General features: G+C 40.2%; 1 protein-coding gene across 20 annotated transcripts in view; it reads right to left on the bottom strand.

Annotated features, from left to right (window-relative positions):
• PARD3 (par-3 family cell polarity regulator) overlaps positions 1 to 18070 on the bottom strand; it is a 445585-nt gene that overhangs the window by 297006 nt on the left and 130509 nt on the right. For all 20 annotated transcript variants that reach the window (XM_035545279.2, XM_050708750.1, XM_035545284.2 and 17 more), the window contains exon 3: positions 784 to 964. In XM_035545279.2, the coding sequence (XP_035401172.1) occupies positions 784 to 964 (181 nt within the window). The remainder of the gene's footprint in view (positions 1 to 783; positions 965 to 18070) is intronic.

The raw sequence follows: 18070 nt of genomic DNA, 5'->3' as shown, positions 1-18070 counted from the left end.
CTGATGCTAACTCCTGCTAAAAATTTTCTGGAATGGATTCACTACTTCAAATCCTCAATGAAGGAGATGACAGATACTACAAGAGGGGCATGTCACTTACTCTACTGTTGTCTTCTTTGCATGGAACTCTAAACATCAATGAAAATTGCATTGTTATGCCATGTGGCCATTTTTCCTTCTTAGTAAGCTGAAATATTCAAAATCCTGCCTAAACAAGAACGGTGATATATAGTTCATACTTCATGATTTTGCAGCAAATTGTCCTCATTTTGAACTAAACAAAATAAAAGGATGTTCCTGGCTATGGTTTATTTTTTTAGAAGAGTATCTTTCTCCAACATAGTAAATACATGTATCACAAGGTGTTTTTACGGAAAGGTGACAAGCATAACCTAGCAACATTGACAGGTTCACTACAAAGTGCTCCTATCTTTAGTTTCTTTTTACCCTTTTCTTCATTTAATGGAATAAAACTGGCAAACTGAACATTACAGCATGCAGCAACTGCATTTGGAAATTTTGCTGTGATTTTCAGTCTTAGGACAATTTTAAACTGGCAGCACAGAGAGAGCTTATTGCTCCTAAAAGCAGCTTATAAATAATTTATTAAAGCAGGCTTATTTGCTTACATACAACCGGCATTTATGCAGTTTCTCAATTTTGATCAGCATTCGATAAGGACAGATAATGAATCACATTCCCAGCAGCATGAATGGGTAACAGCACTTGGCATCCTCGTAAATTAAGATGAAATACGTCAAGATACGGAGATCATTTACTTACTTGCACGAAGGACTGAAGGGGTGACCTCAATTTCACTCGTAGCTTGGTAGGGCTGAAAGGCCGACGCTGCGTTGGTTCCAAGCTCACTGCCAAAAATCTCGGGGCTTTGCGTGCCTGTCGAGCTGGCGCTGGTGCCATCACCTCCATGGTGGGGATCTTGCTCATCAAACACAGCTACCAGCTGCAAATGACATTTAATTTACTGTTAGAAAGAAACCTTCAGCAACATCAAAGCACCATTGTAGATGAGCATTTCATCATTCTTCCCATCAAATAGCAAGAAATGCCTGTCAGCAGTGACTCAAACCAACACCTAGATCTCAACGTCGGCCCAAGGAAAGGCAGCCATTACTGGCTAGTGCCAAGGGTCAGCAGCTCTGACATGACACAAAACCCAACACTGCGAGCCACCGAGCGAATGGCACCAAGTCAGGAAAGGCAGAGTCCCACCTTTCCAGCAAACCCCTTCATCTTGCCCAACAACGCAGAGAATTACCTGAATGCCAACACCTGAGCACTGGAAGTTATCACCGTCTTCTGATACCTCTACATGCATCATTATTGCAAAGTCGAATCATGAGTGATAATGCAGGTTAATGGAATAAAAATGTACAGTAAGAAATGACGTTAATACACACTGAAAGCTACAAGCAAAATACGTAGCCACCCTAAAGTGTTATAATCACTACAAATTTCTTTTCATCTATTAATCTGAAACCTACTACAAGCTATTAATATGATTCAGTTGTGGGCTTCCCTTGCAAAATTTCATTATCCAAATTTCCAGAAATACTTCTGTTGTTCGCATTCACATTCTCCAAGAAAAGAATAAGAACTGAAGCCCAATTTGAAACTTAGCCAAGTCACTAATTTAATGAAGATTTACTAAACCTGTGTTCACCATGGTGAGGGAAATAGGAAAAACACCATGGTGTTTTTCAGTAAATGTGAGATACTTATTCCACTGTATATGAATGCTTTTATTTGAAACAAACAATTTCTCCCGATTTATCTTTAGTGACCTACTGAAAAAGAAAAGGCCAGCTCTTATACACATTTAATTTTAGAACTTAATTTTCAAGATGGGTAGAAAAGTCCTATGGATAACAGCATTCTGCAGCCTATAAATTAATCTATAATGTAATATTTGAAAGGCATTTCCAAGAACGCATTACATTCTTCTGTCCAAATTGGTAGGGTAAATGGAGCAAATCAGCTTAAACCTGCGCTGATCTCTGCAAATTGTTTATTTTGTTATAACAACACTTAAAGCTTCGTATAACCTAAAGGAATTGGAGAGGTCATTTTCTTTCTTTTTTTCCTTTTCTTCTTTCGGGGAATTTGACATCACCTCATCCTACAGATTTTAACATTAGTCCCATTACTCTAATCCGACTTACAAAAACATTGGTTTAAAATAAATAAATATTAAAACTGCAACTGGAAGCCCAAGTGGAAATGATTTGGGAATACAGCCTTTGAAGCTACTTTCAGGCATTAACGTTTTTTTAATGAGTAGTTTTGAAATTGCAGAGTAGCAATCTTCTGCCAGTAATTCCAGACCTAATGCAAATTTAGGCTCTGGCATGTGCAAAAGAGAAAGAGCAAACCGCTAACGGGTAAAAGTCAGCGCTCTCCCCAGGGTTATTTGGAAGGTAGGCAGCAGTGTTTTTCACATACAATTCACTATTTTATTTTTGAGAAATCTGTATACAAGACAGCACCAGAAGACAATACCTACAATATCAGTACCTCGATAGTATGAGACAGGCTAATAATATTCTAACTCACTGAAAAATACCAGTGCTTACACAAACTGAAGCATATTTCTCAAAAGCAACACACTTTACACTCATAACACTTTGACTATCTGTTTTATAACAAGCTAATTACCAATCTCCAGCAACTGAAAATAAATTAATCCAGAAGTGAAAACGTGCAAGGTATCAGAACAAAACACAAAGGATGTGTTTAAGAATTCCAAGGATGAACCATCAAATCTTCTCCTACTTTACTAGGGCATGTATAAAGATAAATCCCCAAATTACATTTTGTTCCTTTGAGGCTAATGAAAAAATATCATGGTATGCTGCTGCAAGTATTTTATATATATTAACCACATCAAAATGTATGTGCATATCAATATATATATATGCATGTTCTACTGTAAGTTGCCTCCAGCTTTTTGCCTACTCCAAAAGCCTACAACCTATGACTTCAGAGCATCTAAAACTGAATGCTGCTCATCTCAAGCTCAGCTTTTGATCTTGTGTATTTGCACAGGTATTCGCCATTTTGACAGCATCAAACCTTCAAAAGGCTTCAGTTCCAATCAAAAGCCTACCAAGTTGTAACATTTTTGCATAAAGTCTGTAAAGAGACACAAGCCATGTTGGCCTTCTTCAAGTCTAATTAGATAATTCAACACAGGTTTGCAGCAGCTCAGCTACACTAGTTAACATGTTGGTTGTAAAACAGTTTTACAAAGTACGCTCATCCCTAATAATGAGCTGGAAAGTCTTGAAGACTGGAAGACTTAAAATAAATGACAGCGTTGGATTTCCAGAGCTGGGGATACCACTCTTCGGATGACGGTGAGGTTACAGGAAACAAAGGCAGACAGAACATCTCCCACCCTATTCTTATATTGAGCACTAATTTCTGCTTTCTCCAACACATTTTGCTTTTCCTCAAAGGAAATTCTTCAAGGAGCAATGTAAGGAATTATCACGGCTGTGCCTCTGGAAGCCCAGAAATGCAGGACACGAGCGCCAGGCCAGCTCCTGCTGCAGACTGGCCCCCGACACTCAAAGCCCACGACCCCCACGGCACACATTTATGTAGGACATCCACAGACTGCCACATGAAGGAGCGTGAGATGTGCTGCATGCTCCATGTCCTGTGCATGTCCCAAACTTCCTACATAAAGCCAGCTGGGTGATCTTACCACTAAGAACACCTCCACTATCATTTCTGCAGGAACAAGACACAGAACAAAACACATACATTAAAAGGCTACTATGGTAATACGATGGTAAACCTATCGTATTTTGATAGGTTTTAAATACCAAGTTTACAAAGAGCACAGAAAACAAAGACGACTGTCTTGCCTGAAAACAACGGCATCTGCAGGGAGACCACTTCCACACTGACTCTTTTTCTTTTATCTCTTCTTTTCTCTTCTTTAACTAAAGTTACCGTAGTCACACCCAGTGTCCATTTTCAAATACAACGGATGGTGTACTGCTTTCCAGAATTATTCTGCAATGATTACATTCAGTGCATGACACCAGGGGTGCCTCCTGTTCTCCATCTTTCAATCTTAGATTTCATCATCTGCAGTGACCTGCAGAGCCCACCGTACCAGCCATTCTTACGCTGGAAATCAGCAGACAGGATGAACAAACCATAACAAAGCACGAAGAAAGCAGAAAACAGCTAAGCTGTTTAATATTAGTCCAGCTCTTTAACATATCTTCCACACAAATTTGGTGAAAATGGGAGCAATTTGGCTTGTCTGAATCCATTAGAAAAGTAAAAAAAAAAAGAAAAAGAAAAAAAAACACTGCCAAAGACCAAATATCATGGCAACAATAATAATAAATAAATAATAATAGTACTAATAGTAATAGCAATATTTTAGGCCATTCCCCCCCAGCCCACTACTCCAAGGGGCCTGAACCTAATGCATTAAAGAAGTGGGACTGTGGTAACAGACTACAGCAGGACACACACTGTTTGCATTTTTCAATCACTGAACTAAAAATCTGGAACTAAGAAATAAAATTCAGTAGTAACAAGCCACTTTGTTATCCTGTAACAAATTTAATAATTTGTAGGCTTAATTTAGACTGACATGTTTACATTTCTAATTATAATAGGAATGGAAAAGAGGTTTCAATACACGTCCACGCTCTTCATGAATGTAAACTGGCATAGGAAGAAACACCAGTTTGTACAGGCTATTTCATCCCCACTAGTTGTTTTTTTTTTTTTTTTAATTGTTTCAGATATTCAGTAACACTTTCAAATATAAAGACAGGAGCTTTGTTGAGATTACAGCCTATGGAAATATTCATTAATTTCTCCAACGTTTAGCTCCAGACTTATTTCAACTCTTTCTGAAATGGAGACCATTATGAGTTTTTCTATTGCTTTGTTCAGGCCATATCTTATTAGCCAGGTTATATGTACTCAAATAAACAAAAAGCAAGAAGAAAGATTTCTTTTCATATTGACGCATCAGCAGCAGTCTGCATTCCAACATTCATTATTACAATTTCCTTTGATTCTAAGGCAATTAAAAATTAGTAAACACATATGCAGGCTTAATTAATAGACTAGATTAAGTACTTAAACGTTAATTAACTGGATTTTTTTTTTAAATCACACCAGCAATGGTTGTTTACATTTTGATTAAATACTCATACCATATAAAACAATTCATCACTATCATATGATGCAATTAGGTCATCCTGCTCCACCATGAAACCAGAAATCCTCCACTTCACAAAAATCCATAAAGCTAGACACTTTTGCTGTATTTTTCCCTATGACACGTAAGATTGTCAAAAAGATCACTTGAATTTTACGTATTCCTAAGTGTCTCTCTAAAATTTTTGTAATATACTGATGACTCTGATGCTGTCTCATGTGTAGGTACCAGCACGTGTAAGGACTTGAGACTTGTTTCAGCATCAGTTGGGATTACAGCTCTGTTCTCACACCAGAAAGATGGCAACCATTGCTCTGGTTTTCATATCCTCTGCACACTCCTGTCCACTCTTCCTAACATGAAGTAAAACTGAAATGACTTATCTTTTTGAATGATTAAGAGCTATTTTAAATATGTTTTCTCCTCGCCGGAAGGATGCTTATCAGATAATTTCACAGAAAGACATTCCCAATTTGTTCTACTGTTCAGAGGCCCGTTGCTCTGCAGTTGATCTGTTGAGGAACCAGACGTGTCTCAGTGCCTCCGGCTGCACTGCAGGCTTCCCCTGCTAGCCCATACTACGATATCCAGATGTGGCCTCACACAGCTCACTGTGTAAGCTTACAGCTTACTTACACAGCTGCTGTGCTCTCCTCAAGTGTGTGTTACACATCTCCTCCTACAGGATGGCCCTTCGTATGCAAAACTGCCTTTCACACAAGTGATTGTGTTTCTGCTTCCAGCAGAGAGCAGCAGAGGTGCTCACCTCCAAGGCGTTCCAGAGGACTGGTGCAGCTCCATGCCCACCTCCGGCCGGGCGGTGACATGGGCAAGGATGCTGATTCTCGCTTCACGCTTAGCACCAAGATCTCAGTTCTAATAACTGAACTAAATAACTTTCATAGGAAAGTTTGGATCTTGAAGAGAGAGATTTTGATGGTCCAAATGAAATTCTACCATCTAACTTGGCGTTCCAATATATCTCTTGCTAAAATAGTTCCTTCAAGCTTTTCCTAAAAATTGATGCCAGAGGGTTACACTGAGCCCTGTCCAGCAGTCCCCAAGAAGAGGTCTCTTTCGCACACACCTTTAGACAGCCACCTGATCTGCTGATGTGGGAGCATTGCCGTATACTTTCAGACGTGCTGTATGTAGAAATTGGGCATGGAGAAGGCTGACAGAAAATATAACCAAGAGCATCACTGGCAACCTGTCCTCCTCGGCCTAAAACTTCCCCAGAAGTCATGCACACTTAAGCAAAGCCGTACCACATAACTGACCACACACTTCCTTTGCAATGAGCACAACTGAAGAACGCTCAAGAGATTGCCAACAGATGTCTAGAGAAACTGCAGAATTGGCAATAGCCGTGTGTAACCCAAAGCAGTCAGCATGGGCTGCTACTCAGTCCTACAATGCTACAGTGCAGAACCGAAGTACTCGTTTACTGCTCTTGCCCAGCAGGAAATGAAATTTCAGCTCAGGCTCCAAAGTGTCCTGAAATACAAGTTGCTGCACATGTGAATGAACAGATAAGTATAAGAGTGAAAAGAAAAAAAAAAATTGGGAAAATAATTAACAAGGTAGTAGCTAATGATTATTAAGATGCCAAATAATTTATATTTGAAATCAATTTGTAGGCTTTCTGATGGCTGAACTGACTTTAATGACACCATGGCATACCTAAATATTTATTTTTCCTTCAGCTTCACTTTGCTACATCACTTATTAAAAACCCATTTACATATAACTACTGCATCAACAAACTGGTAAGAGGAAATATGGAAAAAAGGGACATTTTAACAAATAAGGCACCGCTGCCCACAGACATAAAATAGGATCAAGTAGAAAAAGGCGGCATCCTGTGTTATACCTCCAGCCTGAGACCTGCACCCCCTCAGCACTGACTTAGAGATCACCCAATATTTCAAAAGAAGAAAAAAGGCAAGCGCAGTTTAAATTTTAGATGAACTAACACAAAACATAAGTCTTTGTAATTTCAATAAAGTCTTTATCTGTCCTAATCAACTTCAGTCAGAAGTCAGAACTAGCTTTCAATAACAACTTTTCAAAGTAGTTTAGCTAGAAGGGAGCAAAACAACTGATATTCCTTTAATAGCTTTATTGCATTATTGCTTCTGAAAAAAAATATGAAGGCCATTTCAAGGGTCACATTCTGCTACCAGATTAACACTTTGTATTAGATCTTATGTGACTTACACAGAAGTGTAAGCTCATACAGAATAATCATAACTGGAAGGAACCTCTGTAGGTCACCTAGTCCAAACCCCAGCTCCAATTAAGGTCAGCATGAGGAGGTTGTTTGGGCCCACGTCCGGTCAGGTTTTGAATATCGCCAAGGACAGAGACTTCACAGCCTCCTTAGGCAACCTTTCCCAGTATTTGACCGCCCTTGCTTTTAGGATATTTTTTTCCTTGCACTGCACTGAATCTTATCCTGTTGCAATTCGTGTCTGCTGCCTCTTGCACTGCTCCTGCACGCCTCTGGGAGAAGTCCGGCTGCCTCTTCTCTGTACCTGACACAGAGCAGTTACAGACAATGCTGTGTGCACAGCAAACAGCACCCCTGAAGGCCTAAGGCCTTCCTAAGGCTGAACCCCAGGTCTCAGCCTCCATTTCCATGTGATGTCCCCCAGTCCCTTAAACCATCCTGGTGGCCCCTGGCTGGGCCAGCATAGAAATGTCTTTCTTGTACTGGGGAAGCCAAAACACTGCAGAAGCAGAGGGAAGTAGCTACTTCCCTCAACCTGCTGGCCATATAGTTGCTAATAATAGCCCCGGATGGAGCTGGTCTTCATCACAAGGCTGTCCACCAGGTCTGTTCCTATGCAGCCAGTGGGCCCCCGGCCTTCACTGCTCTATGGGGTTTTTCCAGCCCAGGTGCAGGACTCCACATTTGCCTTTGCTGAACATATTCTGCCCCCTCAAAAGCCCCGATATAAAATAATCACTGCTGGAAAACATATCACAGATCTAACTGAAAGTCATTCTCAAATCTGCTGACTAAGCAAACACCCTTCCCTTTCGAAGCTCAACATAAAATACCAAGTTAAATCGTATTTGCAAGATCAGAACTCATCTATTAATTCAAAGAACACTTTAATTGTACAAATAGTTTAAGAATCTGCTGCTTTCATAATTCTTTAAATCTAAGAAATGATTCTGAAGTAAATATACAAGCTTTTTATTAAAACATTGCTTTTGATTATTCATTTCCTACAGCACTTTGATCTGCGAAATTCCAGAAGCAATATTAAATTGCAATCTAATCTTCTCCCAGTAGGAATTAAATACAGTTTTAGTTACTATACTGTAATTTACTAGACTATTTTTAAAATATATTAGTTTAAGATGACATACTTTTAAAAGACTTTTCCTCCTTTCTCTCCTGTATTGCTGAGAAACAGACTGAAAGCAAGCATGACTGTGGCACCCTGGAAAGCATGTTGTGTCTGTTCCGACTGAATTGCCCTCTGCTCGGCCTCCGTGCTGAGGTTTAGACCAAGAAACAAGACAATAATTGGGCAGTGTTAGAAGTATTACGGGGACAATTAGAGGTAGATGCCACTGAGCTTCCTGTCAAGTTGGCTCGATGTGCTTTTTCATGACCTCAGGCCTTGAATACACCAGATATACCATGATGTGCTCAATGAGCACCAAGCCGCCAGCCCCGGTGTTTGGCCTGCCAGCCAAGCACATACAGAGCATGCACAAACTGAGTCCTCTGCAAGGTCCTTCTGGCCTGCTCACCTGGCCAAACTACTGCGTGGGCACAGCAAGCCCAACGCCACAGCTGTAGTAGCCCTAGAACCCAGCAGCCCTGTCCCAAATGGCCAGAAGGCATCCAAGGCAAAAAGAAACGCCAGAAGCAGTCTGCGTGTCATGAAGCTGACGCACGCTGGGAGAAGATGATGTATGCAGGGTGTTTTTTCGGTAGGTGTGAAGTGAATGCACCAGTTTGTTACTTTAGCTCATGCTCCTGAGAGCTGTGTTTCTACTGTTCTCTTTCAGCACGCTAAGGAAGGCTCCCAACCAGTATGAACTGGCTACCAGCCCAGCCTTCTCCAGGGAACACTGATCCCCACCGGTACCAGCTGCCCTGGCAGAAGAGCAAGCGATGCCATCAATGCACTGACCTGCAGGAAGATGGGTGCAGCCACACAAAGGCCCAAAGGCAGAAACCCTACAGGTGCATCGCGCTGCAAAAGCAAGTGATCCGAGTGAGATTTTGGGGGAAAGAAATTCCTGAGCCTGTAACTAAAAACAAAACTGCTTCTAAAATGAGAGTGTAAGAATCGAGAAAAATATTTTCATTTCTTTTAAACAACCTTTATTTTTTGTTTGACGATTCTCAGCAAAAATGAAGATATTACAATTGGACAGAAGAAAACAAGTTTTCTTCAGTTGCTGCAGTCCCTCCGCACAGCAGACACCAAAATGGTTAAATCAATGCTCAACTGGGATATGCGAACAGCTGGGGAAACTGCCCTACATTAGAAAGTTTTTCAATCATGTTTTTTGTTGTCGTTTTTGTTTTTTTATCATAGGGCTTTTATACTGGATTGTTTCTTCACTGACTTGTCCCTTGAAAGCACATAGAATATAGTGCTATCCTGTTATTTTCTTAAATCTTCAATTTATACAAAAAAGATTTCTTCCAAAATCCCTTTGTACAAACAGACCTCTTACACTAGGCTAAGGACATACTCTGCAAAACTACCACAGTATATGATTCGCCATCGTATCTCTTTAGCTCATTTTGAAAAGAAATAGGAAAAAAATACATCTATTCTGCTTTTAAAGAGGAGTGCAAAGAAAACATGGTATCAGAAGAGAGTGCATTATGCATGGAAAGCAGCAGGTACGCATCTGAGCACTTGAATAAACCAATTTCATCTCCTCCATTTTTGCTCCCTCAGCACTAATTTATGCGAACTACACTCAGGACAATGTTCTTAATATTACTTTGGAAGCAATTTTACATTTTATTAGAGTGCACTATAAAATTCTCCCTCCTCTTTTAAGAGGGCAAGGCTCGAAAAGATACCCAGACTGTTCCCCATTCAGCCGAGCCTGTGAGGATGGGATGACTCCGCAGGTCAGCAGACTTCCAAGTCAACAGTGTGGGCCACGGAGGAGTTTTGTGTTTTATTTCTGACACAGAGGTCAGCAGTTAAACAGTGATGCTATGCAGTAAGTAATCCAGACACTGGGGTTATTAGAGGGGCTGGTGTCGCACAGCAAGATATATTGCTGAAATAAAGATGTATTAAATCTTAACGGTTGTCTCATCTGTCATTGGGAGCTGCAGCCCTTGAGTACCAAGGAAAAAATGGCTTCAGAAACCTCCAAAAATACCAAAGGCTTTCAATTTCTCCGTTACGGGATCAAAACAGCAGCACTGAAAAATCTAAGATTTTAATTTCAGCTGAGGTACAAAAAGGTATCTGGTTAGTTAAGGCACAGTCAAATCTTCGCAAGCTTATTAAACTTCAAGAAAATACATTTTGTAAAATACAGCTCTTAATTTTTAGAGTATGTGCTGTTCAGAGTAATTTGCATGCAAAAGCCAGGAGAATGTGATTAAAAATACCCATCTAGAGACACAGATGAAAAACTTCAAACATTTTCTGATTCCCTTCTGTTCCACTCATTATTTCAATACCTCACTACAACAAAGGAATAGATAACACTTGTCCTTGACATTAGCCTAAATTATCTTCAGTGTGCAATACAATACCTATTAAATAAGGCTTATTTTAAATCAACGTCAAGGTCTGTTCAAAAGGTAAAACTCTATGTACCCTTTACTTTTTGTATAACACTTCCCTTTTTCCCCCCAGAAACTTTTCAGAGGCCTTAAGAAAACAAGATTGGAATGTTTTTTTAGCTAACTTCATTATCTAATATTTTTTAAATGTCAAAGAAAGAGACATTTATTTCTGGCATTTTGAAATAACAATAATGATATTCTTCATTTTATGCACAATGGCAAAAATAATCAGCACATTAGTCAATAACTCTTGTCTCCCTTTCTTTAAGCAAAGTTCTAAAAAAATCTTTAATGCAAACGACTGATTGTTCCCCCATGACTAACATTTTATATTATTTTTAAATGTAACAACGGTGAAAGCAATGCAACAACCTGCAGCCCACTAGGACCACCCTTACAAATCAGCATGCAATGCTCTGCCAGCAGCTATGTGCACTCCGCCAGAGAGGGGCTGATGGTAAGCAGCACGCAATGGGAAAGAGGCAGAGGTTGGCCATTCATTCCTGTGGCATCCCAGGCTTGACTCGCCTGGATTATTACATGAACGTAGGCCAGACAAAGAGCTCTGCTCTTAAGCAGAAGACACCCATTAGATGACATTTGGTAGTGTAGAAAGGGAGAGAATCCCCGAACTGTTGTAGTACAGTTCTTGCTAAAGGCCTCTCAGCTTTCTACAACTGACAGGATTATAATAATCTCTGTATGAAGAAAAAATATCCTGGTGCATCCCCATCCAGAAGTATATCTGCCCACCATACACTGTAATCTGTAGGGACTGTGTTTGTTTCACGCAAAACACCCACAAGTTAAACGATGCAGTACCTGATCCCCAGGGACTTTTACTAAAACCTAGTCTCCCAATGCCAAAATCATTTTCAAAATGATCTGGGGCCAGATTTTGAAAATAATCAGCGCATTGGGTTGCAGAAAGGCACCTCACTTACTTAAACCCTGTAAAATCATTAGGAATTAGATTCCAAGATATTTTTGAAAGTCTGCTTTTAAAGGCTGCCTGGTGGCTTTTCAAATCTGACCTCTAAATGCTTATGAAAACAAACACGAGCAGAAATAAATGCAGCAAGAAGAAATGAAGATAAACATCCGAAGACCTCAGAAGAAATCTAGCCGGTTAATACCACCACATCCAATATCAAAACACAACTGCTGGAAGCCAAGTGCTTTTGTCTATGTGAAACACAGGAGTGAATAGTAAAGGAGATCCCCAACATTACTCTAACGATGCTTTGCATCAGTCTGTGATTCTTGATTAGTTGGCACAGAACACGGCACTGCCTTACAGTGCTCTGTTTATGTAGGGATGTGTTATAATCAAAGAGAGAGGAACACAGGCAGTTGGCTGGGACTTTACTCCTAAATCATTCAGTGTGAAATCTTCAGAGACCCCAGACTCAATTTTCAGAAGTCATTTTGGAAATTAATTCCCTAAATCGCTGAGGAAATTGGAACTGATGCACCTATATCATCTACATGAACCTGAGAAACATTTTTAAAAAGAAATACCCAAGATAAATTACATTTGTATGTGTAATCATTTCAAGCTACCAAACTTGGGAACACTGTACCATTATTACACTTTAGCTTGATTCACCCCATACAGATGAATGCATTTTCCAACACATAATACAAGTAAGTCGCCCAGACAGTGGAAGGAGATGCAAGCATTACCAAAACCCATCAGTGTCAACCTGCATATAAGGGCTTCCCAGAAAACTTCGAAAGAGGTATCTTCCATTCGTTAGCTGTTCTAATTTCTCCCTGTCTCCTCTCCTCTCTTTCTTCTCTTTTCTCTCCTAAAAAAAATTAAGGTTATAAGAAGCTGGCACTCCATACCAGGGCATCAGGCCTGCCTCTGTTTGAAGTGCCTATATTATATTTCATAGTGAATTCAAATATTGTTGTAAGGTTATTAAAATCATTCATGATTTTATCTATGCCAAATGGATCATTACACTGTCAACACTTATCTTTATTATGCAAAAATATGCAGAACTTAACATCTTTTGTTGAGCTGGCAAAACAGTACATTCAGTAGTAACTCTATTTTTCATTAAATTTTGCACAAGGTTAAAGCGTGTGTGGAATCAGATTACCAAAGGTTCCATTCAGAAACATCACACAGAACAAGCACTTTCACTCGTGCAGTAGAAGATTATTTATCTTAAACCTACAAACACGTTAATACTTCTGACCAGTGCTCACTGAATTAATAGTGTTCCAACTCCTTGATAGTTCCCTTTAATTTTTACTATGATATGTTCAAAAAAAGCCCCTATGAACTATACCTCCAGTGCTCTTAGGGAATAATTCCCATGTATGAATACATATATTCCCTTGTAGAGATAAATACAGCAATTGTTTAGATTTATGAACTGACAACTATACCTTTAGTTACTGAAAATAAAATCAGATGTTGAAAAGGGGGAAAAAAATCTCAGAGAAAGAAGAATACAGGGAGCCAAAAGGAGGAGAGAAAAAAGTGGATGCCAAGGGCTGGCCATATTACAAAGGAATATTACAACAGTTTGAGATTTGGTTTGGTCACTATGGGATCTTCATTTCACCCAGAACTGCTGCGTTAGACAAGGAATGAATTTAGTCCCAATTTTTTTTGCATTTCAAACATGGCTGCTTTTTACAGAAACCAAATCTTTCAGAACCCAACGTTTGCTTTCAAACACCCTTAAATTTGAGGACCCAGCAAAAAGCAAAGTTACTTTTCTTGTTCAGTAGCTGGGAGAGGCTATCTAAGTCCTTGAAAATCAGCACGTTTGCGAGGGCTTTGTTTCCGAATTTCATTTCTCAGCAAATTATACTGAAAAATACAATCAAAGGAGCGCTCACTCTGCTTCTGTGCTTATAGCAGAGATATTTTATTAAGTTTATGTCCTTCTGAGTAAGATTTGGTGATTTTCTGCTGATATGCAGCTATAAAAAATACTATTTTGCTTTAAAATATTTCCAGCTTGAAAAGTATTTTAAGTACAACATAGCCACAGCTGAAAGCAGCTTGAGGATGCTTGTTATCCCTTGCAAAGGACGAGCGAGCAAGGCCAGCTCTGGCAGGATGGGGAGAAGAGCTGGGGGCAGAAGGAGGAAGAATATTAACCCCGCAGAGACTTAGTGCCACTATGCTAACTGCCTGTGCATTTCCCTTCTCTACACTGCCAAAACCCATTTGTTGTGTCTCACCCCATAGGTCCCTTCCCTGTGCCTTCCCCCTGCTATGCCACTTCCTTCCTCCCACTCCCCAGCCTCGTGTTGGGTAGGGCAGAGCTCCTGCGGCGTGCCCAGAGAGCTCCGTCCGTGTTGCTCGACAAATCAAGGACAGAGATCTCACTAAGAGTTCATGTGAAATTCAATGTTATATTAAACAAACAAACAAAAAACCCTCACTATTTCTGTATGCCTTTTCACCTTGCTCATTTCTTTTTCTTTTTTGTTTTTTTTTGGTTGGTTGGTTGGTTGGTTGGTTTTTCAAGCGTTCTTCTGTGCACACTTCACAATTCTGTTTGATGAAATCTCTCCATAGGTTCCAAGACTACCTTGAATCTCGCCTCTCGCCTTCCACTCTTCTCTAAATGTCTTCTCACGGAAACAGGAGTGAATTCAGCCTGGTTACCCCAAGCGTAAGCATCAGTTCTTGGGAAGCTCCAGCCATCTTGAAATAGATTTTCTGTCACACTGTCTCACTAAGCCTTCATTTAATTTTTAAGTCATCAAAAGAAGAAGAAAAAAAGCCATTATTTTCCTTGTATTTCTCCTGCCAGATTGAATCTCTGCATTTGTGTGCGCTTCTGAAAACACTTTTGGGGTGCAGTTTGCAGTCTGGCACTACACAAAGCAGACACATTGCACAAGGCTTGTGCAGGTTGCTCTGTAAATTATCCTGTCATAAGTGATTAACATTTAAAAGGACTAAACAGAGGAAGCAGATAATACCTCCAAGATCTGTTTTTAATTAAAACATCCCAGTAATTAATATTAAAAGGAAAAGACTGAAAATGAGAGACAGCATAGCTTCTGAACAGAACACTTTCTCATTAGGGGTCACCTTTTCCAGCGTGAAATACCACTTTTAGATTACCTGCCTCACTGGAGACCATTCACTTATTAAAACAATTCTGCCCACATAAATACAAAAAATACACATTTAGTCAGAAATATTTATGCATTCGCTATTTTTCAAGCGTCCTCGCTTGAAGATGGTCTTACCCCTCATCGAAAGCCAGCCTTATTTCCCAGTCTCTGTGCCTAATTGTTGTATCCCAAATGATTTCTCTACTTTCCAAAATAATTACCAAACATTATATCATCTCTGCTAAAACAGTAAAAGGGCATCAACATTCAACCCCATAAGTAGCTAAAATGAATAGCGCATACCAGGGAAGTCTAATGCATATAGCCTTTGCACATAAATCAAACCGTCTTACACATTCTGACAGCTCCATCTAGCCACAGCTACACAAAAGTAACTTTATCCCCAGCAGAGTGAATTAATTTACATTCAGCACATACCAGCAATTACAAAAACTCTTGTGGTCAAAGTGTCATTTCCAGAATGCCTTTGCTATTGTTTAACTATTAGATTAATGTTTTCACAATCATATCTGTGCTTCAGGTTACTTGGGTTTCGTAGAAACGTAGGATCAGAAAAGTCCCGTTTTTAAAGGTCCCAAAATTAGAGCATCTGGATAATGTCTGGAACAGATGCTGGGATCAGAACTTGGCAGGAATTCATGAGATAGGAACCTCAAATGTTCCTGTGGAGAACACAGAGCAGAATGGAGCACAACGTGAAAACCCAAAGTTTAAAATGACAGAGTGGGAGAAAGGAGACACGCAAGACATGCGCATGGCTGACGGAACAGATGAGCAAGAATAAGAGCAAACCCGTCAGCTGCCAGAAGCAGGGGGAAGGGAGGTGAAGGCTCCTCGTTGTGAAGCTCCAGCAGCCCCAGTTTACAACCTGCAGCATATTGACCAGCCTCTGGCCAACTTGGAATCTACAGTCGGTTTGCACAGATCGCATGGTCAGTGAGGAGGGTAAACAGCAAAAGATAGATCATTTTTCTCTGCTTTTTCCTTTTCCATCCATCACTGACAGCTCAAATGATCTGAAATTCACCTTTTTGTATGTATTGGGGCATTGCATCCAGTACTAAAATAATACATGTCTTTCACTGGAAAACATTGGTGCTAACTAGCTCCAGATATACAGCTCTAAGTAATTTTTATTCATTATATAAATATATTCATATTATGTTCATTACATAAATATACTCATTATATAAACAATTTGAGGAAATGAGCTCTCATTTCATTCCACATTCTTCTTATTGTCCGAAATGTGAAACACTGTTGACTTGGCTGGTGTAAATATCAGGCTCAGTAAAAGTGACCGGAGTACCTGAAACACAGAATGGCTGTAACACCCTCAGAGTTCAGAAAACACTCTTCTTTAAAGCAGAAACCCTCGGGGAGGAGTGGGTAGTGTCTCAATTATGGTTTGCTCAGGCATAACTAACTGACTAAGTATGCCTAACTTCAGGCATACTTGCTTGAAAGCCCTGGCCTACTCCTGTATCCTGTTAAGGGAGTAAGTACTAGGTAGTGTGCCTCACTATCATATTATGCAATTCCTTATGAGAAGTGACAATTGGCTAAAAAAGGAAGCTTTTCAGTTTTTCAGTTGTAGCTAATACTATTTACAGATCACTGATAAAGCATTTTCTCCTTAAGCTGATCTAAATCAAAATTTTAAATGCTTGCTAGTTTACTTGGAGCATTTGAGGTTCAAATCCTACTCTAAGTCCCCTAAAACTCCAAATGATAAATCCTCGAGTTTCAAATTTGTAATAGTTCCATTTTCTACATAATTCCAGAATAACTAATGCGGAAGAAAAGGCGATTACTCCTCAAAGGTGGACGTGTGCAACTGCCTAAAAATGCAAACAAGAACTGTAAATCTGCCAAGCTGCTTTTCTTCTACCAGGACACGCATGGGCGGTTAGCCCCCGCTAACGGTACCACACGGCCACAGGATTCAAAGCTCAGTCCAAAGAGGAATTTTACTAAATTCCCTCAGAAATCACACAGGAAAAACTGCAGTTCTCCCTGCATGCCAGAGCAAAGGTTCCTTCTGTCTGCCAGAGGTAGGCGGCAGCTAACAAAAAGAGAAGAGCCAGCAAGGAGAGTCACCGCGCTGCCTCCCAGCCCAGGCTGTCACTGTCAGCACTGGCTGCCAACCACACAAGTTTCTTTTAAAACTAAACTCAATAACAAAAATTAAAAATCCATATGCAGAGAAGGAAAAAAAATGCTTAAAATGCTAAACTTTTCCACAAACATATATCTAACATTAAGGACAAAAAAGCAGAAACCGTGCTTTGGGTGTTATAGTACAGATATTTCTGAGGGGGAGGTGGTGGGGGTGAATGGCACTGAGGGGTTTTTTGGAGGTTTGGGGCCCTGGACAACGCTATTGATTTTATCAGAAAGGGAAACACCTCCTGGACTGTCTCAGCCGTCCTTCCACATTCATGTGTAATGGGGAAACATGAGGAAAGGAGAAAAAGAAATCATTTCTAGAGGGGAAAGAGAATGTACACTGCAACTGGAAGTGATTTTTTAAAAAAGTTTTCATGCCTGTCGTTTCTAATTCAGCACCGACAGCTTGGCATTGTTCGAGTTTTCTGTTGCCCCAACTGCCTGTTGATGGCGTCCTCAATACTGTTCAGAGATGAGTCAAAAATAAACACGTGTGCATGTAAGGAAAGCAGTATGTGTATAAATACAGGTCATAGCTCCATGCACCAGTAAGTGCACAGGTAATGATCTTTTTCCCAGGAAACCTGTATGTTGATGGCATTAAGAGGCAATGAAGGGCCGCAGGAGGCGGCAGCATGAGGCGGTCATGCCAAGGCGAGGGGCAGGCTCACAGCAAAGGGCCACAGGCGCGCGAGGCCACAGGGCCGGCCTGGAAGGCCCAGCAGGCCTGGGCAGCCATGCCAGAGCTGGTGTTAAAAGTGTTCATCGAC

Source organism: Cygnus atratus, chromosome 2 (assembly GCF_013377495.2).
Source record: "Cygnus atratus isolate AKBS03 ecotype Queensland, Australia chromosome 2, CAtr_DNAZoo_HiC_assembly, whole genome shotgun sequence".
Taxonomy (NCBI): domain Eukaryota; kingdom Metazoa; phylum Chordata; class Aves; order Anseriformes; family Anatidae; genus Cygnus; species Cygnus atratus.
Note: the sequence above shows the minus strand (reverse complement) of the source record. Positions and strands in the feature narration are given on the sequence as shown.